The 22,660-nt window shown below is 45.2% G+C and overlaps 1 protein-coding gene across 1 annotated transcript in view; it reads left to right on the top strand.

Moving 5' to 3' along the window:
• The window catches only part of cntn5 (contactin 5), a 137,514-nt gene that overhangs the window by 60,777 nt on the left and 54,077 nt on the right, over nt 1–22,660 (top strand). The window contains 3 exon segments of the mRNA XM_030380344.1: nt 4,236–4,331; nt 11,335–11,538; nt 16,999–17,101. Coding sequence (XP_030236204.1) covers nt 4,236–4,331; nt 11,335–11,538; nt 16,999–17,101 — 403 coding nt within the window.

Below are 22,660 nucleotides of genomic sequence, written 5' to 3'. Positions count from 1 at the left end.
TAGAAAGCAAAGTATACAATGCTATTGATGTAGCATCTCACAGGAGAGAGTGCATTCTGTTGTCACGTGGACCCCCTGGCTACTAGGCCTGGACTTCTGACGGACGACTGTTCCTTCGTTTTATTTACCCTGTGTGACAGCATCCCAGAAAACCACTGGTTTACGCCTCAGACTTCTCTTCATAGAAGCTCTGCTTGGCAACTCACAACGCTGTCATGGCTCGCAGGTAAAACTTGAAAAGGGGAGAGAGAGAGAGAGAGAGAGGCGGGGAGAGCGGGAGCTAGAAACGATCGAAAGATACGGAGAGAGAGAGGGAGATAAAAAAGGGGAGAGCGAAGGAGAGAGACTAATAGGAATAGAGAGAGAGCGCTGGAGGGAGAGGGAGGAAGGGAGGGAGATGAGAGGGGAACGGAGAGAGGTGGGAAAGAAACGTAGAAAGCCAGAAGGTGAGAGAGAGAAAGAGAGAGAACACGAGAGAGAGAGAGAGAGAGAGAGAGAGAGAGAGAGAGAGAGAGAGAGAGAGAGAGAGAGAGAGAGAGAGAGAGAGAGAGAGAGAGAGGGGAGACTAAGCAGAGTTCATCAGCAAGCAAGGCACACACATTTTTTTCATCTGGTTCTTTTTCTATATTCATCCCGCCGGTCATGTTCTCTGGCTCCAAACATGTTCCTTCGGGACCTTCTCTCCCTCCCTGTTGGTCTCTCCAGCTCTCTCTGTACGTCTACCCCTCTCTCTCGCGCGCGCTCCCTCTCTTTGTTTTGAAATTCAGAGTCTCTGAACTCCTACTTGAGCGCCTTTTTTCAGTCAAGACTTTGAAGGCAGCATGCGGAAGTAGCTCTCTGATCTTACTCCCTCGAGAATTCTCTCCTCACCTCACCCGTGTCTCCTCCTCTCGCCCTCTCCTCCTTTTCTCCACTGCACCCCCGTGTTTGCCTTTCTCACTCCGTTTCTCCTCCTTTTCCCCTTCACCTCCCCTCACCCTCGTCTCCATCTCAAATACTACCCTCCTCTTCCTCGCCATCATATAATCCTCCCCATCTCTTCGCTGCTCCTCCTCCTGACCTCCCCTCCTCTCTCTCTCCCCCCCATCATAATATCTTCCCAGTTTCTTCTCTGCTCCTCCTCTTCTTCTCCCTTCCTCTTCTCTTCCCCTCGCCTCCTCTCCTTCCTCTCCTCCTCCTTCCCTCGCCAGCCTGACTACGGCTCAGGTAGAGCGCTGCTCGCCGTGCACAGAGCGCTCCACCGTGAAGCTATTTCTGTGTTTCCTTCATCCTATTTTAACTGCTCAAATTGACCTCCCGTCCTGGCCCTGGCTAGAGCTCTGAAGGGAGCTTTTAAAGCATAAACACTGCGGCGTGGGAGCCCTCGAGTGCACGCCCAGTTTGGCGAGGTAGGCCGCGGCAGTTGTCCTTTCCAACCGTGTGGGACGATCTGCTTTGCTCAGGGTCCGCCGTAGCGATTGAAGATCGTCCCTCCTTCCCGCCTCGTCCCCGCGTTTTATCGAACCTTCACTTTTTGAAGCACATTTATGTTTAGCCATTTGCGGATTACGTAAGTCGCAGTCACCGGCGGTCGGCCTGTCTATTCGCTTCCTCTATTCATCTCTCCAGGCACTGGAGTAACTATCTCCCCTCATTCGCCGTGGCTTTAAAGTCTGTGAGCAGCCATTTATTGTGTTTGGTCATTAGGTGGACAGGCAGCATATTGATTCGCTTTAACTCATGTGTCTCCGAATGAGGGGAGGGGTGGAAGGTCAGCAGGGAGTGGAGAAAAGAACCAGGTGATGACCATGGGCGGACAATCGATAGGAAAAACCCAGGAAAAACATGTTTTTTTTCTTAATAACTTAATAATAAACAGTGAGCAGTTTATCTACAGGATATGGTACATGATTTCCTGGCCAACAAATCAAGAGATAGGAAAGTGATCAAATCTTGTCAACACTATTTAATCGTCCGATGCGTCTGGATGTGTTAATCAATCAATTTAAAGCAGAGCGAGGAATTGGCTGTGAATTACGTCTGGGAACATGCCGCTTTGCGCTCTCCGTCTCCCTGCACATTTGTATGCAAGGGGAAACGGTTCATTTGATGAGCGCTGTCAGAAATCAGAGCAACCGTATGTTCAAAATTGAGTTTTAACGGTGTGCTAATGTTTATATTTTTAATTTCTGCTCAGATCCACTGGAAGATCTTCCTTATTCAAGTTCCATTTCTGAACACTGACGCACTAAGAAAATAACAACATGGTTTGGACTTGACCAAATAAATATTTGTTCTGAAACAAACCCTTTGCAAATCCAACGGCCAGGAGGGGCCCTGAGCCTATGGCCGTATCCCCGCGCCAAAGCAACGCGCTGCTCAATGAAATATTCAGCATCGTTCTCTCCGCGTGGTCTGGAGTGAGGTTTTGTGCTACTGCCACCGCTATCGACTGTGCAAGTCAATATCAAACATGCTGAGGTGGACAGCGTGCATCACATTGTGGCACCCGGGACTCAGACCGGCTGAAGTGGCATTTCGCAATCGTTTTGTGAGGGTCGGGCAGCTCAGTTTCCCTCAACATCATCACATCTCATAACTGCTATTTACTTATTTTATTACCTTGCTAGAACCGTAAAGGGTGGCGTGTTCATTCTGCTGTGTTATTTATGTGCCCCTGTGCCAAGCGATCACAGCATATGAGCATGTAATTATCAAGCATTTAATGCATATGCTGTTTATTATCAATTCACCCCAAATGTTACCTGACATTTTCCCGTGGTTTCCCCACAGTAGGGCTGCCAGAGACCTTTTGAGCTTTGGTATTTCAAGAAAGAAACCCAAATTGACTGCATGCCCCGTTTTGAGATGCAGCCCTTGAACTATGATCCGTTTTCATTGTGGCAGAAAATCGACAGCGGTTCAGGTTTTTTCCAAATAGCTGTCAGATCGAATTACCCGCCGATTCCCCAAAAAACACGGCCCTGGAGCCTGGAGGTCTACAACCTTCCCCCAGTTCCTGGCCTGATGCTGGGCTTTGTGATTCAAGGCAGTGCACTAACAAACAAACACAAGACAGGCAACATGAAGCCCACTCTCAGAAAGCCCATCCACAATCACTGCTCCCCAAAAAGTTATTCTTTTCTTTCTGCAGACTTATGTTCGACCATCTGTGCACTTACACTTACCGAGTTAATTTTCCACAAAGCCTCATGATAAATATACATTATGTTGTTCTCTGCTCATAATGCCCAAGACATTATGAGCAGGGACTTAATATTCATGCAAATTTCGAGTAAGAATTCGGACACGAATTAAATGGCTCAAAATGGTAATATTCTGAGTTTTCGGTGTCTATCCTTTATGAACACACCAAGGCAAGCTACCCACCGTCTGTTACACTAGATAATCATTGAGACCAGAAGGATAAATGCTATGTATTAGCATGTTAATATTCATGCTGCTGTTTCTACATGGTCGATCCAGTGAATTTAGATTGAAAAAGAGAGAAATCACATCTCAGACGTCATGGGCATGTCTTCTAATGTGGGGAGCTGCAGTACTGTGAGAGTGTTTCCAGTGGGATTAACCTACTCTGGACCCATCAGAAGGATCCTAAATGAACAGATGATTGTCCTGTATTAGAGGAAATCACCTCAGCCATCCATGAGTCTAGTCATTAACAACTTCTATGTTTGAGTGTTATGTGTCTCTCTAAGAAGTGAAGCTTATCAGCTTATCTTTAAGAATTACTGTGTTTGGTTTATTCACACAGGACTGTTTTATTTCAAGAATAACTGTGCTGTGTGTTACGTTCTCTCATCAGGAAGAACTCTCTTAGTAGAACTGTTTTAAGAACGATCTAAGTAGCACTGTGTTGACTAGCACTTTGTTAAATAGTACTGTGTTAACTAGCACTGTGTTAAATAGCACTGTTTGTTGTTGTGTTAGCACTAGTTCTGTGCAGCATGTTAACTAGTGCTGTGTGTTATCTGGTACTGTGCTGTGTGTTAACTAGTACTGTGCGGTGTGTTAACTAGTACTGTGCGGTTTGTTAACTAGTACTGTGCGGTGTGTTAACTAGTACTAAGCAGTGTGTTAACTAGTACTGAGCGGTGTGTTAACTAGTACTGTGCGATGTTTACTAGCACTGTGCAGTGTGTTAATTAGTACTGTGTGTTGTGTTAACTAGTACCGTGCGTTGTGTTAACTAGCACTGTGCAGTGTGTTAACTAGCACTGTGTGTTGTGTTACAGACCTCGGAGCCTTCAGTCCTAAGACCAGAGGGGGCGTGTCCGTACGGGGAGGCCAAGGGGTGGTGCTCATGTGCACCCCACCGCCACACTCTCCAGGTGAGAACGCACACCTTTACTTTGTAACACAAACTTTGTCTTAACCTCTTTCTTTTCCGTCACAATACCTTTTTATATCTACCTTTACCTTTACATAACCTTCCCATTTACCTTAACCTTCTACTTTACGCTTAAACTCTACATTTTTCTTTACTTAATATTCTACCTCTCCATTACAATATCCCTAACCTTTACCTCTACCTTTATCCTTACTTATTTCCCATCTGGGATGAATAAATAAGCTTCTTATCTTACCTTAACCTCGACAACGACCTCCATCTTCTCCTGTACCTAAACTTCCCCTAATCCACTACTTTCATTTTAACTTCTACCTTAAAGGTGCAGTGTGTATAATTTTGTGGCATCTGGCCGAACATACTTGGCAGTAATGGAATATGATATTAATAGCTATGTTTTAATAGTGTATATTCCAATGCAAACATGAGTCGTTGTGTTTTTGCTACCTTAGAATGAGCTTGTTCCTACAGTAGCCCATAATGGACAAACTGCTCTAGCGAGGACGCAGTTTATTTTTTTTTCACACATTTCAGGTTTGTAATATTGGAGGGTTGCGCCAACGCTCACAAAGACAAACGGGAACAAATTAGAGAAAGTGGTTTCTGGTGGGCTGGCTAACTATTTAGTAGTGAGAAGAAGTGTTTGCCAAATAGGGGCGATCATAGTTATTATACAGCATTGTTATTTAGCACTGGCACCTTACTGACTTTTGTGGCATTTTGTGGTATTTTGTGGTATTTTCCTACTACTGTCTGCTTTCCCGGGGAGCCGCAGATGCTGATTAACTCCTAATCATTCATCACCATTACTATGGCAACAAGACAATTCCATTATTATTATTATCATCATCATCATTCCATCTGTACGGCTCATTGAAGATGATCCATCTATTTGTCTGTCTGTCTATCTGTCAAACCAGCCATAAGTCTGTCTGCCCGTCTATCGGTTTGTCTCTGTCTCTCTGCCCACCCTCCATCTGTCTGCTGTCAGTCTGTCCGTCTCATCAGTCTGTCTGCCTGCCTGTCTTCTCGTCTGTCCGTCCGTCCATCTCTCCTACTCCGGCGTACACTCTGGACCAGCTGTCCGTTGGTCTCTCCGTTGTTGTTGATGTTGTTGTTGTTGTTGTTGTTGTTTCTGTTGTCGTCCTGGGAGAGCGTGGAGCGACACGGGAGCCCAGCCGCTCTGCGCGTGTAGATTTACCGGATCGTTAGAAATGAAAAGAAACCCCTCCACAGCCAATTAAATATCTCCCCCACCCCCATCCCCAGCAGGGCTGTCCCTCTCGCTCCTTCTCTAATGACGCATCTGTAATCCCCCTCTCTGCGGCCCGCCCCGCCGCCATAGTGCCAGCCATGAATCATCCCCCGCTTTGTGTTTACATCAGCGCTGTGCTAGCATCGCATCCCCCCCCCCCCCCCCCCCCCCCCCCTTGGGAAGGCATCGCCAAGCGCTGCTCATCACCGCCGCCTTCCCCTCCGCGCCCGCAGCATCATGAGCTAGCGTTAGCATTAGCCCCCACTGGTCGGACGAGCCCAGACTGCACACGGGACGTACCCGTGTTGTTGGCAGTGTGGCGCGGAAGACACTGTGTGTGTGTGTGTGTGTGTGTGTGTGTGTGTGTGTGTGTGTGTGTGTGTGTGTGTGTGTGTGTGTGTGTGTTTGTGTCTGTGTGTGTGTGTGTTTATTTGTTTACCTTAGGGATACCCATTAGCTGACGAGCAGTTGGACTTCCTTAGGTCCAAGACTAAATTACATACAACACATTTATTCAACAATTACAACAGACATTCAACATTTATATTAAAAATGATAGATAGATACAAAAGCTGACAAATTATTAATGAATACAGATGGTATCTTGACACAAAGCTACACATAGCAAACATTTGGCTACTAATTCAAGCCACTACACTACCTTGTCCCTTAGGGCGGTATGCTTTATTATTCGCACACAAACATGCACGAGCACGCACGCAGACGCACGCATGCATAGACCCACTCATACACACGCGCTCACACGCACACACGTGCATAGACCTACACACACACACAATCATAGACATACACACACACACACACGCATAGACCTACAAACACACACACGCATAGACTTAAACACTCACACTGACACGCATAGACCTGCACACACACACACACACGCACACACATAGACCTACACAAACACACACGCATAGACCTAATGGCAGAGACCTATAAACACACACGCGTATAGACCTATACACAAACACATGCACTCATAGACCTACACGCACACGCACACAGACACACACACACACTCATCACACACTCATTCACGCATGCACGCAAACATGCATGGACCTGCAGGCACGGACATAAACACCCACAAATACCCACACACGTCCACACACACACACACACACACACACACACACACACACACACACACACACACACACACACACACACACACACACACACACACACACATTAACAAATGCATCGACGTAAACACATCCACACAATTTGACATAAACACACACACACACACACACACACACACACACACACACACACACACATATACTCACAGTGTCCTGGTGTGTGTTTGTGTGGAGTTGTTACCTGTGTGACTGATTCAGCTGCAGAGGGAAGGAGAGGGTAAAGGGACGCCATCAGCAGAATGCCGATACTGATATTTTAAGCTTGCGCTGTGTTGTATGTGATGGTTTGAACCAGGGCGATGCACATCGATAACTGGCTAATCTGTTCTCCTTGCTTTCATTAGGAAGAGCGGTAGGAACATTTTTATAGGTTAAAGTGGTGAACTTTAATGGTCGACTCAGCAGAATCCAATGGAAAATCGAACTAATACTGCTACTGCTCTGAATACTTAGTGTACTGTCATTAATTAACTAATCAATCCATGCATGTCGTTATTTGTATTAAAAACAAGTTTATTTTCATGTTGTTGGGCAGTGCAGTGATTAGGCTGTTCGACTACCAGCTGAAAGGTACTTGGTTCAATTCCCCAAGATCCCAGCCCCCCCACCAGGCCGCCTTGAGCTAAGCGTCTGCTAAATGAAAAAATATATAAAGAGGTGTTGTTTCTTTGCTGAGCCAGTTCCCACATCTATCAATCTTTCACACTGTTTCTCTTTCTATCCTTCCTGCTCTTTCTCTTTTCTTTTGCTCTCTCAGCGTCCCGTGCATGATCAACTGAGTGCTCAACTCATGTTTATAAATGGCGTCGCAACCTGTGCTCGAGCCAAGTGGATAGTTTAAATCTCCAGGGAATCTGACCAAAAGACGAAGAATGACCTTTAAAGGCTAAACCACGACAATGGAAAAATAAAGCAAAGCTTTCAAAATAGTTTAATGTGATGAATGCTCGATGCTTTGGCAGTCAGAGCGCGACAGCTGAATAGATGAAGTGAGAGATATCGTTGAAAATATAATTATTCACTTGGAATATTAAACAATGGTACATTTACATAAATGATATGAATCACTACATTTAAATACAAAATTATCTTAATTGAACACGGGTTATGTCAGTCGGTTAATCAATCAATCAAAATGTATTCAAATAGCGCTATTCCCCCCAGACACTAAATGCAAGAAGAACAAGAAAAAACGGATTTATACAAATCAGAGTGACAAAGGTACATTTCAGGAGAAGAAAAGATTATTCACCACTTGATTAATGCCGAGAATTGTTCCATTCATGTTATTTGAGGAATAAAAGTAGTAGTCTCTGCCCTTGAATATGCTGTTAAAGGCTTGGGTTAACCAATAGTTCAAAGCGGAGTCTGAGATGAGGTGGGGTGTAGTTGGCTGTAGTCAGGTCTTGACTATTGTGGTGTGTTCCTTGCGAATTCTGTTCTAGTCCAGTCTGGTGTATGCTGGGGTGGTCCAATCTAAGTAGGGTCTGACATGCTATGGTCCAGTTTGGTCTGGTCTGGTCTCCTCTTGTTGAGACTAGCCTGATACTGATCTGGCATTTCCGATCTCTCAACACAACCCCTAGGCACTGTTCTTCAGCTTGCCTCTACCCCGTGCTCAAACATTTGCTCCTAGCCCTCACCAGAGAAGGTATCCCCACTAATTATTCTCCTAGTTCACAGTCACACACAATTTTCCCCATGACTGCAGATTCTGGCTTTGAGTTCAGCAAAATCCTGACCTCAAGTTCAGATATACTTTTAGATTGGTAAGTAAATAATAAATTACTCTCTTAATAATTATTTATCATATTATTGTACTTTAATATGTTTTGGGTTTTGACAGGGACTAATTCTTATCTAGAAGTATGTTATTATATTAAGTACTATGCTTATCTAAGAAACAACACAATCAGGCATAGTCACGTTGTGAATTAGCATGCTATTGGCAATTATTTATGTGCAATCAACAAAATATTAACTAATTTCTCCGAACCAATTCAGTTCTGTATGAGGATTACCACGCAGTGCTATTTAATTAGCACAGGGACATCAATGACCTGACACATACGCACACGCACACGTGCTATTAAATTCCTTCTGCTGTATTTTGTGCCATTTGTGAGTTGTTGTTTATTTTTAGGGCGCACTCGCGCATTTACTTTCTGCAGACGGCGGCGGTGCGGTAGTCTTGCCTCCCACCATTTGATTTGATTGTACCCAGAATGCAGCATTTGTTTACGTGCATATCTGTGCTCAGAATCTCATGCCGCAAACAGTGGGCTCGTGGCCTGCACTTAGCAGCATAGTTGTTCATGAATAAACAATCAGCAGAGACAGGCCGGACGCAGACAGCTTTGCGATATCCCCGCACCCTTAACATCCACAAGTCCCTAGCTCTGTGGGCTCGTCTGGCTATGCTTTGTTTCAGGCCTAGAACCACCTGTTCCCCATCCCATGTCCTGTTCATTTAACCCTCTCGATTACGCACGAGCCGAGCTATGACCGCCATCGACAGCCCTTCTCCTTCACCACACAAACTGCTACTCTTACTGTTTTGATTTGAAATGCATATGGATGGGTATTATGCATCTGTATATTGTGCTTCATGATTCGTTATTTTTTCTCTTCTTTGATCTTAGTAGTAGTTGAAGATGTAGTACTAGTAGTAGTGGTAGATTGTAGCACAAGTAGTAGCAGTTGTAGTTACTGTGAGAGTTATAACGATAGAAGCAGGTGTAGTACGTAGTTGGTGTGCTAGTCGTGTCGGGTATATATATATATCTAGGAATCACTTCCAACGATGACGTAACTTATGCTATCAGTTACCGTTGACACAAATGTTGAAAAATGTGTGCATTGCGCAATTCCAATCAGTCTGAGTTCCTCAGTGAAAATGGACTGGAGTGCTAACAATTCTAAGACATTATATAGTGATGGCCTCACTGTTGTACACAGCTCATAACAGCACACGTCTCCTCGGATCCCTAATATCTCTGGGTGGCGGCGGTGGTGTGTCGGTGTGGATCTTCCGCGGGCCTTATCAGCGAGCAGGGCTATCTGGGATGTTTTCCTGGTTCTCCCCAGGTCTGTTCTGAGCAGATTGCTATGTAAATCCCATCGACAAAGCATGTCGCTCCCTCTCAGATGAAAAGGCTTTTCTCGTCTCAACTCTATTTCACAGATTTGCGGTTTTCCCTCCAAAGCCCACCTTTATATCTGATTGTGTGTGTGTGTGTGTGTGTGTGTGTGTGGGGGGGGGGGGGGGGGGGGGGGGGTGCATGCCCCCCAGAAGCCTATAGGTTGGAGGAGCAGAGCGAGACGCGTTACATCTACTTCTTGTTGAGTCCACGTCTGGTTGCATCCATTCCCCTCAACATGTGCTCCCTGAGCTGCCACATCCATGAGCCATCCCTTTAGCCCCTAAAGCCACTTAAATCACACATGTTGCAGCCTGAATGCGACGTATTAAGCCGCCCGACGCCTGTAGCCTACCGCTCAACACAGACATATGTAATGTGAAACGCCGTGTATACAGCGCCTTCAAATAATCCCAACATGAGACGTCACCCCCCTCCGCCAAGACAACTGACACATGTATGGTTCACCACACAGCGTGGAGTAGCCTTCATTTATCCGGAGCGAGCAATCTCAACTGTGCTCCATCGTGGCCTGTCCGCTCACACGTCCCCCTCACGCATGGAGCGGGTGACGTGTGTGAAATGTTAACATGGGAGGTCTCTTCTCGCGGCTGAGCGGCTTCATGGACCAGCGATTAATTAGGACGCTTGATTGCTCTTCAAGCGTTCACTTTGATAAGCAGTTGCCTTTAGAACATTTCCTTTTTTTTTCCTTTTTTTCCAGAGCTGCCCTAACCTTGATTAATGAGCGCATATGCATGCAGCTAATTCCCCCCCACCCCTCGTCCTCGCCTCCCTCATACACAGCAGTGATAGGCCGCTACATCCCTAACGCTCTCCTGTTTCCCACTGTGCAATTAAAACCTAAATATAGCGAAACAAATTCTGTCAATTTTGGCCAATTATGCTGTTGGTTTCAGTTTATGTATGTATGTGTGTCTGTGTGTGTGTGGGGGGGGGGTGTTGGTTGCTGTGTCATTTATGTTAGTATTTGTGATTCCTGATTCAGTTTTTTGTTTTTTTAATTGTAACTATTTTTTGATATTGTAGTTTCTCTTTTAGAGTTTTAGCTGTTTTCAAATGCGTGTGTCTGATCTTTCTAACTTTAGTTTCTATGGTATGTGTTTTTCTTTCCGACTGTTTCTCTATAATATGTACATTTCTTCAGGTCGTTCCTTTCTATCATGTACGTTACTTTCTTGTTTGTTCTTATGATGTACCTGTTGTAAGACAGTGGTTGTTCTTATGATCTACTTGTCTTACAACAGGAAGACTCGTATCTTCCTTTTGTACTTCATAAGAACAACCACAGGAAGTAATGTTCCTCTCTAATACGAATGTTGCTTCCTTAAGTTGTGCCTTTCCTTCCCATCTCTAACAACCTCCTCCGCTTGTTTCCTCCTTTCCGTCTGGTCGTTCCAGAGATCATCTACAGCTGGGTGTTCAACAAGTTCCCGTCGTTCGTGGCCGAGGACAGCCGGCGCTTCATCTCCCAGCAGACGGGGAACCTGTACATCTCCAAGGCCCAGCCATCCGACGTGGGCAGCTACATCTGCCTGGTGAAGAACAGCGTAACCAACGCCCGGGTACTCAGCCCCCCCACGCCCCTCACGCTCAAGACAGATGGTGAGTCGCCGCACCGCCAATACCTCTGATAGCTCAACCCTTGTTAGTGTGTGGGTGTTAACCAGGTCTGCACTCTGACCGGTGGTCAGAGGCTAAATGGCATGCCCTCTTTTCCCCGCTCCCTCTGTGGAGACCCTTTACAGACCCAGTGAATATAGATATAGAAGGTGTGTGTGTGTGTGTGTGTGTGTGTAAATTGAGCTGACACTCTCTTGTTAACACCAAAATAACTTAAGATAAATTTTATTAATGTGGTTTTCATGGCAACAGAATTACAGGACTGGAAAGGGTTATATTTATTTTTTATAAGAAATAACAACAAGTAAATCATTTAGATTTAGAGTATAATCTAAATGTAAAAAATATTCCAGGTCTAGTTAGTTATTATAGGTGAATGGAGCATAGCTGTATCTTGTACCACTACTTAAAAACAAGTTGTGGTCAACCTTTACGGTATCACAAATTTGTACCATTGTAAGTTTTAATGTACTTTAAATTATAGGTGAAACATGCTCTCGCAAAGGTCTGTGTGTTATGCTGGCCGGCTTTTGACTTGATGAAACAGCGAAGACAATGGGGTATTCTTAGCAATCATGTTGAAGCAAAAAGTAATGAATAGAATTAATAAGTTCAAGGACTCCTTCTTGAAAGGATCTCTCCTGCTCACAGTGCTGTGCTCTCTAAACCAAACAGATACCAGAGAGATTTGTCACACTCAGTGTGGGCAGCCATTTTGTTTGCACCCGTGGCGTACTTCAGGAAAATAACTAGCCATCAGGGAAATCATTTTCCGGCATACAATTAACTGAATCAATGGCCCTTGCTGTGGATAGGTTTCCCGCCCTTTTTTTCCTTTGCTAGCCCCTTTGGAGCCTCGCCGGAGAACGGATTGTCCGATCGGCCGCAGAGTTTCACTTAGAAAACCCTTTCATCACGCAGAGACACGTTCATCACCCCACACTGCCTATCATCCCCGACGTCGTAACCAACCAATGACAGGGCTCCCTTGCTGGGAGGGTTGTGAACGCCCCGGGGTTACCCTAAATATTGCAACAAGCAAAAGCAAACCTTCGCGGAATTGCCTGTTCAAGAATCAAATCTCTTCCGGACCGGATCCTCCTCTCGCCGCCAGACATTTGCATAACCTTGTTGTGCAAAGCAGTCCTCAGAGGGACGCTCGTAATGTGAAGGCATTATTCTGCCCGATCAGTTTTCTCTGCTGATTAGCCCTGACGGCTGATGAGACTTTTGATAATTGCGGTCACTCCCGACGTAAACGCTTCACAATCATTCTCAAAAGGCCCCTCTTCGGGAAAAACCCCAGGTAGCATGAAAATAAGTCAATTTGTGCTTTGGGATCATGACATGCGGTTACGAGTATTGCATTATAATAGATGGAACTGAAACAGGTTTCTCTCTCCCGAGCCCCCGAGCCAAACAGCAGCATAATGAAATGCTCACAGCTGTGTGCCCGTCACAGAGGACGGGGGGATTGGCAGCTCTTTGTCCTCCAAAGCTCACGGACGCCAAGCTACATTTAACACTGGGGGATTTGCGTGGGGTTGTAAAGTGTTTGGGGTCGAAAATTGCGCCGGCACATCTCACCAATAGACAGCACAATGGCTTTTTCGACGTGCGTCCCACTCAGAGTTACTGGAGTCAGAGCCATCAGACCCAGTAATCTCTGGCCCAGTAAAAGTGACTGATGGGGATCGCACGAGAGGCAGCTAGAGCGAGCCGGCACGTTCGGAGCTCGCTCGCCCGGCTTCTCTTAATCAAAGCAAGCATCTGGCCGCCATTATGAGCTGCTTGAAGCCATTGATCTTTACTTAGCGGCCTAGATGGCATTGAACTGGGAAGGTTCACAGGCCCACTCTGGCCCGGTGGTACACTCACGATACGTAGATGCATTTCCCCGAGTTGATACACTAATTATTGAGATGACAGACTGGGCATTTGCGGCTTTAATCAGCAGTAAAGGAAGTGGAATGATACGTACCATCATACTGATTATGTCTCCATGTGAGACACTCCGTATTGATCGACTGCTGTGTTTGTTCAGATACTCATCAACCTTTCTGTGTTTTGCTCTGTGGAAGAACAAAACCAAACAAAACTTTCAACTTAAAACTTTGAGCCTCATCCCATCTTTCTGCTTCTGTCACCACAGCTGTTGTGTATAACATAGTATTACTTTTGTCTCAGGGCAGTGTAGCATAATGTTTAGAAAATCCTTGAATGCGAGTTCGCTCCCTTATCGCTGGTTTCCATGTCTTACATTAGCAAAGAAATCAATCAATTTGTACATAATCAATTATGAATATGTACATAGTTGGAGGTAATATCCATAATTGTATAGGGCTGAACGATTTGGGGAAATAATCGAATTGCGATTATTTTGACCAATATTGCGATTGCGATTTAATGTGGGATTTTTACAATTTATTAAGTTCCTTATGTTGTGTATTATTCACAAAAAAAAAGAAAAAATCATTCTTTAGTATGACCAACACAATATTGGAAGCAGTCAACATTAAAACGGCTCTTTCCTTCAGGCCAGGCCGATGTGTTGAGATTAATTTATATTCTAAAATTCTTTATTTAACAAAACTTCTTTATTTTAAAAACAAAAATGAATCGTATTGATTGTCAGTAGCGGAAACAAACAACTTTTTTTTCTTTTCTTTTTTTTATCGCAACCTTTGCGATTTGCATACCGCGTTCTATTACATCGCGATTTCGATTTGAATTTGATTAATCGTTCAGCCCTAATTATATTAAAAATAATGTTACATCTCATGCAATGATCTTATATCATGTATATAATATTATCCGACATATATCACATGATATGTTTGTATAGATGGATGGATACATGGATACGTGTAGGCACTTGTTAGAGAATGCTTTGCTGTAGCGCTGTTTGTATTGCTCACGCAGACATGCGATCAGTTCCAATCCCGTGTTCCTCAGAAACACGGCAGATCTTTAGTTCCATCCCCGAGGTATCGTTCAGGAGCAAAACATTGGCAAGGAAGTGAGTGATCTCCATTCTCTCTGGGCGCCCATTACACACCATCGTTTGATTGCCAGTTAGTGCGTGAGAGTTTTGTGCCTCTTTCTTCCTTCTAATTTGAAATTAATTTACAGTGATTAAGCAAGTCTTTACTCTGCCACGGGGTGAAATGCATGATGGGTAGTTTCCCCAACCCCCTCTTCCCCACAGCTCTCTAATGTTAAAGTGACTGCCTGCCAGATTATTTAGCGTGCAGCGCGGGAAGAGACGGACATGTATCTGCGTCGACGAATGTTATCCACCATGCCGATGGATAACATAGTCCCCCGCCCTTCGCCAACGTATTGACTTCTGAAACTTCAAATCAAACTCTTTATCCAATAACTCCTACTTTTGTTAAATGTTTTCTTCAGCTCGTGAGTCTTGTTATTTTGGGCACAGATCCGTGCCAAGGTAAACGTGTGAAAGGAAGACTTGAGCTTGTCACAGCGATGTCAGCGGGGGTGGTGGAACGCGACGAGATGCTTTGATGTTGGTTAAAGTGCTGCCGGTGTGGAGAGGCACTGGATCACACCTTCGGAAAAAGCCGTCCGCTTGAAGATTATTCTAGTGGCTAACAATTTTTAATGTATGTATTTTATGGGTTAAAATCTTCATATTATTATGATCGGATGCCCCCCCACCCCGAATGCATCGTATAAAGAAGCAAATCACGGGAATTGTAAAAAAAACAATACTAATACTAATATAAAACTGTCGAACTGAACAATTGATCATTTTTATGCGATAAATAATCGAATTGAGAACATAAAGCCGGCAGCAGCAGCAGGCAGGACGGTGGGCCGTCTCTTAGCGTTAACGGAGGGCGGATGGCCCATCCGTTACACCGACTGAACAGCGTATTGAATATACCATGAGGCCAATGAAATACCGCAGATTCCTTCCATCCGAGAGCTGCGTTGGACCCATAAATAGTAAAACAAGTATAGGACTTTGAAATTGAAAAGTTCTCGCGACAAATATCATAAAAACTCTTTTTTCTTCCTCCATATATTGTGGCCCCGCAATTTGAAAAATCTATTATTTCCCCAGTGATCTGAATGCATCACGTGAGACATGGCCGAGGTATGCAGGATGTGGAATTATGTTTCCCTCGAATGGCACGGCCGTAATTTATCTCAATGTACAGGAACAGCTCACGGAGTACGACGTGTGAGAAAGCGCGCTGATGTGGAAGTCCGTAGCGCGTTGAGCCGTGTGCCACGATCATGCGTCTTTTAAAAGCTCTGCGTTTAGAGAGACGCACACACACACACACACACACACACACACACACACACACACACACACACACACACACACACACACACTCATGCAATATTCATGGCTCCGTTTCCCATTCAATAAGACAGATAATGGTAATTAGAGGCCAGATGAGAGTGTTTTTCCTTTGTTATTGCAACTCTGCCCAATGCCATCTGACATATCTTCCAAGCAAATGGATACAGATGGGACCTGTACCGCAGTGATCGACCCTCGGACGAACGAGAGGTCGTCCATCGATATTTCAAGCGGGAGAGCGCGGTGCTCCTAGCGCCCGTTCACCGCGGCGATGGCAGCTTGTCCCTCTCACGTCCTAGTGGAGAGGGGATGTTCAGTAGCACAAGCATTCTCTCTCTCTCTCTCTCTCTCTCTCTCTCTCTCTCTCTCTCTCTCTCTCTCTCTCTCTCTCTGAGGACGTGTGCGTCCAACTCTCTGGACGACCGGGCGTGTTTCACCACGCCAGCTTGTCCTGGGGAAGTGCATGAGCTTCAGGCGTTCTCAATCGATGAAAAGCATTTTCTTTTTATGGTCTCACATAAAGATTAGCTCTGACGATGGTTGCCTCCGTTGGTAGAACATATTTCTGCTTACTTTTAAATATTTTAATCAAAACATGTGACAATGCTGTGACCCTTTTTCATTCATCAATAGTTAATTCCTCAATGGTGTATTGTGTTTCCTTTAAAGGCTTTTAACAAATAACACTGCGGATGAAATCGGAACTCAACGGGGACAAAGCGGTGACCAGCACGGGGCAATTAGACGTCACCAAATGTTCTCAGAAACCTGGTTGTCCATGGCAACTGTTTCCGTCCAGCCATGGGAGGCCATTATGAATTCTATGTGTGTCTGAAAGTTAACATGTCTTCCTTTTTTCCCCATCTCTCTCACTCTCTCTGCCGCTCTCTCTCTCTCTCTCTCTCTCTCTCTCTCTCTCTCTCTCTCTCTCTCTCTCTCTCTCTCTCTCTCTCTCTCTCTCTCTCTCTCTCTCTCACGCTCTCTTGCTCTCTCTCTTTCTCTCTCGCCCTCACTCTCTCTCTCTGTCTCGCTCTCTCTCGCGCGCGGGCGCGCTTTATCTCTCTCTCTCTCTCTCTCTCTATCTATGCCTCTCTCTCTCCCAGGGGTCATGGGCGAGTACGAGCCTAAGATTGAGGTGCACTTCCCCCCGTCCGTCCTAGCTGCCAAGGGGCTCACCGTCAGGCTTGAGTGCTTCGCTCTGGGGAAGTAAGTCGGCCGGGAATTCAGCCATTTCACATTGGGGCTCGCGGCGAGAGGTTGGAGCATTTTTTTTTTTTGCATTCACAAAGAAAGCAAAATAAAAAGGAGCTGCATATTGAGAGTAGTACCGTCGCGGTGAATGCGGGAGAGGGACTACTTCCTCTATTACCTGACGGGGAGGAAACGACGGGCCCTTTAGATGGTGGCTCAGGGCAAGAAGCTAAGTGGCCGCTGAGAGTGAAGCATCATCGCGTCTCTCGTCCGTCTGACATGTTATTGCGTAGAGCACAGCACCAAAGAAAGGAATCCGGGCCCCCCCGGGCGGGCAGAGTGCTGCTATAATTGTGGGGCCCCTCTAACGTTCCAGTGTTTTCCCCCTGCCTCTGACTATCTGTTATGGCAGCGGAGAGAGCCAAGGTTATGTCTACGAAGAGAGAGCGGCTGGTAGCCAAGGGACTGCGTGGAGCTGGGGGAACGGTTGCTCTTTAGCGTCCGTGCAGCTCAAAGTCCTGGCTAGCTCGTTCTGCTAGCCGCGACTGGTTCGTCCCATGGGGACCTTCAGTTAAGAGAAGTTAATGCAAGATGGGGGCTGAATGGTTTTAATTGCAGATTTTGAAATGTGAGTGTCGCAGTAGAAAGTAGAGGACAGTAATATAATTTGAAAAGAGATTCAAAGATTTTTTTAATAATAATAAAAGCACAACCAAATATACTGTATGCGCAAATTTTTTTGAACAATTGTAACAATGAAAAAATTAGTGTAAGACATCATTAACAGCATATGCTACATTATTGACACTGCATTATTATCATTCCAAAAACTAAGCATAGCACAGCTGAATATGAAAATAATTTCACATTTAGAATTGAGATAATAATTAAATTTAGATGTACAACATTTTTTAAGAAGTGCCTCAAACGGCAAATAATTAAGAACAATATCTACTTCAGTGCTCAAATAGCGAAAGGAAATACATGGCGGCGGTGAAGCCCCGATAACACACATTGTGTTTGTTTTGCTGCAAAGCCCACTGTTGTTTTGAGTCTCAAGGAATGATTTTGTTTATAATTATTAGTGCTGAATTATGCATTAGTGATGAAGCGCAAACACTAATCTGTTTAGTGCGTACTCATGGGCTAGACCAGCCGCCGAGCAAAAACACAATTCATTATCTTTATAATGCCCATTAGCCACTCGCTTTCTTAAACGCACAGACGTAGCTCTGGGCATGTGTGTTGCCTCGCTGTCAATCCACGACACTGTCGATGGAATGGATTGGATTAAGTGGCTGACGGTTTGAAACCCCACCCCCGGTGGGGTTCTCAGTGTGCTCGTGGGCTATGCGTCAGGCTGTGATGGCCTGATATAGCCTCAGCTGGTTCTCCGGTGCCTATGAAAGATTCATCCTCGCGGTCCATTATGAAATGCCAGTCTTTATCCAGCAAAGGAGATGAAGTCAGAATTAGCTTTTGTCCCGCCGTCACTCCCAGCGCTCGGCTGACCGTGGCTCGGTACCACACGTGGGCGTGTGTGTCTGCATGCCAAGTCCCTCTAATGTGATTGGTGGCAGTGTTTACCAGCCGACGGTGTTTCCAGGAGCAGGTAGAGGACACAGAGGTCTACCTGATGAGTGAAGGCTGCCCTCCACTCACGCTGCCCCCGAATAAACTCACGTTATCACAGAGAGATGGAAAGATTGATGGATAGATAGATAGATAGACGGACGGACGGACGGACGGACGGACGGACGGATAGACGGATAGATATATAGACGGATAGATAGACAGACCGATGGTGGTAGGGAGAGATTGGTATGTAAAGATGGAGGTATTCATGAATGGATGGATAAATGGATGGGTAGATAGAAAAACAGAGAGGGAGAGGGAGAGCGATGGTGAGAGGGATACATGGATAAAGGATAGATCAACATTTATACATTTGAGAGCGATGAGATGGATGCATGTATGGGTAGATAATTTACGATAAAAGCTTGAATTTGCTGAATAATAGGTGTGCTGAACCTTGCTATTTCTTTCTTATTTTCTTAATAGCTTACTTACATATACCTACCTACTAACTTAGCTGTACCAACTTATATCTATTTATTCCCCCCTCTCTCTCTCTCTCTCTCTCTCTCTCTCTCTCTCTCTCTCTCTCTCTCTCTCTCTCTCTCTCTCTCTCTCTCTCTCTCTCTCTCTCTCTTCTCTCTCTCTCTCTCTGTCTCTCTATCTCTCTGCGTGAGCTATTCTTCCACTGCCAGAAAAGCAATTATCTCCTCTAATTATGGACAACAACGCTCCTCTTTACACCTGCAATTAAAAGGCGTCCTTGATGTTCAGGGGGAGCGGAGAACGAATCCCGTCCAGCTGAAAAGGCTCTCCCATGAGGTGTTTCTGGGCCCCCCTTCCCCCATGTCCTTCAGCTGTACTCCACGGCCCGCTCTGTCTAATATAGAAGTATATAAATAAATAGTTACCTTAATGGAGCATATGCCGTCCCTAATGTCTTCCTTCGACCTCTGTAATGTATTATTTATTTTCATTATTTTATGCTACTTTATGTATATGTTTTATGCTCTTTTTTTTAATCGCTTATTAATTCTATGATCGGCTTGTAGGTTCTGCTGTGATCACCCTAATTTCACGTCTGGGATTCATTAGGAATATCTTGTCTTATATGGTGCAGGCCTTTAGTCAAACATGAAATGAGATATGAGGAGAAATGTGAAGTAACAATGCATGTTAAAACTAAATAACAACAGCGACACTAAAATTATGATTTATATTATAGTGCATCGTGTGTATTGTATCTTCAGTGTAACTATCGGTGTATATTGCATTATGTCTTTAGTGTCGCTCTCGGTATCTATTGTATTGTGTCTTTGGTATAACTATCGGTATCTATTGTATGATGTCTTTAGTGTGACTATCCGTGTAAATGGTATTGTGTCTTTAGTATAACCAGCTGTATCCATTGTATGATGTCTGAAGCGCACCTTTCTGTATCCGTCGTATGAAGAGGCTGTAACCTCAGAGTTCAGTCACGTTGAACCGAGACCGTCTGCTTAAAGCACGGCGTGTGAATATGCAATGAACGCGTACACGCATGAAAATGTTACATAAGCAAAAGTACAAAGTAAAAGCGTACCTGTTGAACCCGACTCAAAGAAACGAGAAACATCTTTTGAACAGGGATGGAGTCGGGAGTCGGCAGCTCTCGTCTGCCGAGGCGAGAAGTGGTTTCTGAGGCATAAAGGTTGTGTTTAATTCACAATCGTGATCAGAATACAACGGGGTGGGGGCCTCGACGCGGCGCCCGTGGTGCCCATCGACGTCCTTGTGAATTCTGAGCAGCTGAAGGAGGGAGATGGTGCGCCTCCATTCATCCGGGCCGCTGTGATTGATGGCCGCCGCGGACGGTGTTTCTACGGCCGCACGTTCTCATCTCTCACAGACCTGTCAGAAGTGGCTATGATACAAGAGCTGTCCTGATAAACCACAGAGAGACACGCTCCTTCATGGCACGCAAGGGCCATCTATCAGCCCCCCCCCCCCCCCCCCCCACACTTTGGAAAACTGACGGATGACATTCCTCAGACCCTAATCATGACGGATCTCCCCGGGATCCCGTAGTCACACGGGGATCTGAATATTGAATATTTTCTCTAAAAACCCTCCGGATCTCATTCGGTTGAAGTATCAGGAGCACCTTTTGTGTTTAAGGACCTGCTCTACCCCCCGGAGTGTGACTATTGATTGGCCCTTTCAAAATCTGCCCATTTCTGTCATCACCCGCGGGAGAGTCCACCCTGATGTAGGAGGGATGGATCAATCTACCGGCCGACACAATGGACCGTACCAACTGATTGGCTGATCTATCCATCATGCACCTGGGTGGACACTCCCTGTTGTGAGGTCATTATCGTGGCGTATTTTTACATGGCTTATGATTGTCAATCAACATCACACCTGGTGGTCCAGACATGGTCTGGACTTGGTTCTAGGTCTGGATTTCATGCAAGAGAATTACCCTCCGTTTTTAGTGGCTTTCTACTCGGTATTCAGCATGAGGATTGAGGATAAACCGTTACAGAAAGAATATGCTTTTTCTCTGGGTCAGATAAATTGAGTCGGTTGGATTTTAAAACACTCCCTCTCTGGGTAGAATGTTCTAGAGCAGGGGTCCTCAACGTTGTCCAGGCCAAGGACCCCCAAACTGATGGAGAGATGGGGTGGGGACCCCCTACTGTGGGGACCAGCTGAGGCTATATCAGGCCATCACAGCCTGACGCGTCCTATAGTGCCATGTATACATTTATAAATGTATAAATGTTATTTTGCATTCAATGCTAAGATATTCAAATAATACCCAGGTTCATATATTCATGTTTTTATTTAAAATGTGCAAGGTACAGTGAGTAGGGTGGCCATGCCACTGCCATTCATAAACAGAACATAATAAACTGATACCTGCCAAGATCAACAATGTCTGTCAATTGCATGCAATCATGCATAAAAGCTATTCAAATGGTTTTAAAACATAAATGTGGAAACGAAAAATAGTTATGTTTGTTAGTGTCTTTCTTAGCACAGTAGTCCGGCAACTTATTAACCCCCAGCGTGTGCGGTTGCTAAGCGACGTCAACGTCTATGGCAGACTATTTCTCTGCTGATCGCTTATTTTCCCAATAATGACCGGCGTTCTGTACATTATCCCTTACATTACAGCACTCTCTCTCTCTCTCTCCCAACAGTCTTGGTTGCGCACTCTCATCCAAATACGTATTGTTTTCGGCGGAGGAGGGGGTAGATATAAAGACCGGACGAGAAACTGACGTCGCTGTGCTGTCGTTCTTCTTATTTGGAGGAGCAGGCAGGGAAAAGCTCTCTGCTGGGCTTTCATTAAAATCAAATACATAAAAGTGTCGCAGCCAGTCCAGATGTGTCAGGTGTGCGACCTCCTTTTTTCTTATATTCAACACTATTGTCTAGCACCTGTGGATTACCTTTGGATGTGCACAGCACCCCTCTTTTTAGTTGTGCGCGAGAGACATGCAAACGTACCCTTTTGTAAATGCCATATATATAGTACATTCGCATGATAGGAATAGATCTATTCCGATTACAAATCGGATCAAAAGCGTCCATGTAAACGCGGCTAGTGTGTTGGATTCATGTTAATGTGTATTTAAAGCCATTTCAACGTGTGGAAAAAATTGCGGGGGAATATAAAAAAAAAAAGTAGCATTAACGCCAAGTAATGATCAGTATTCCTCCCATCTTCGAGCGAATACGTGAACTTCCAAGCGACCGACAGTGTGAGACACACTGCACAGTAGCACAGTAACACAAAGCAGAGAACGACTACAATTCAAACTGTGTGAAGGCATACATTTACTTTGACCATATCTGTGTAATCATGCTGTCCTCTCCATCGATTGTCCTCTATTCTCCCGCCGCCCCTTCCCTTCACCCCCTCTCCAACCTTCTCACCTCTACCCTTTCCTCCATCCCCTACCTCCCATTGCCTTCATCTCCCCCCCCCCCCCCCCCCCCGAAACGTCT

Source organism: Gadus morhua, chromosome 16, assembly GCF_902167405.1.
Source record: "Gadus morhua chromosome 16, gadMor3.0, whole genome shotgun sequence".
Taxonomy (NCBI): domain Eukaryota; kingdom Metazoa; phylum Chordata; class Actinopteri; order Gadiformes; family Gadidae; genus Gadus; species Gadus morhua.
The sequence above is the reverse complement of the archived record's forward strand: the minus strand, read 5'-3'. Positions and strand labels throughout refer to the sequence as shown.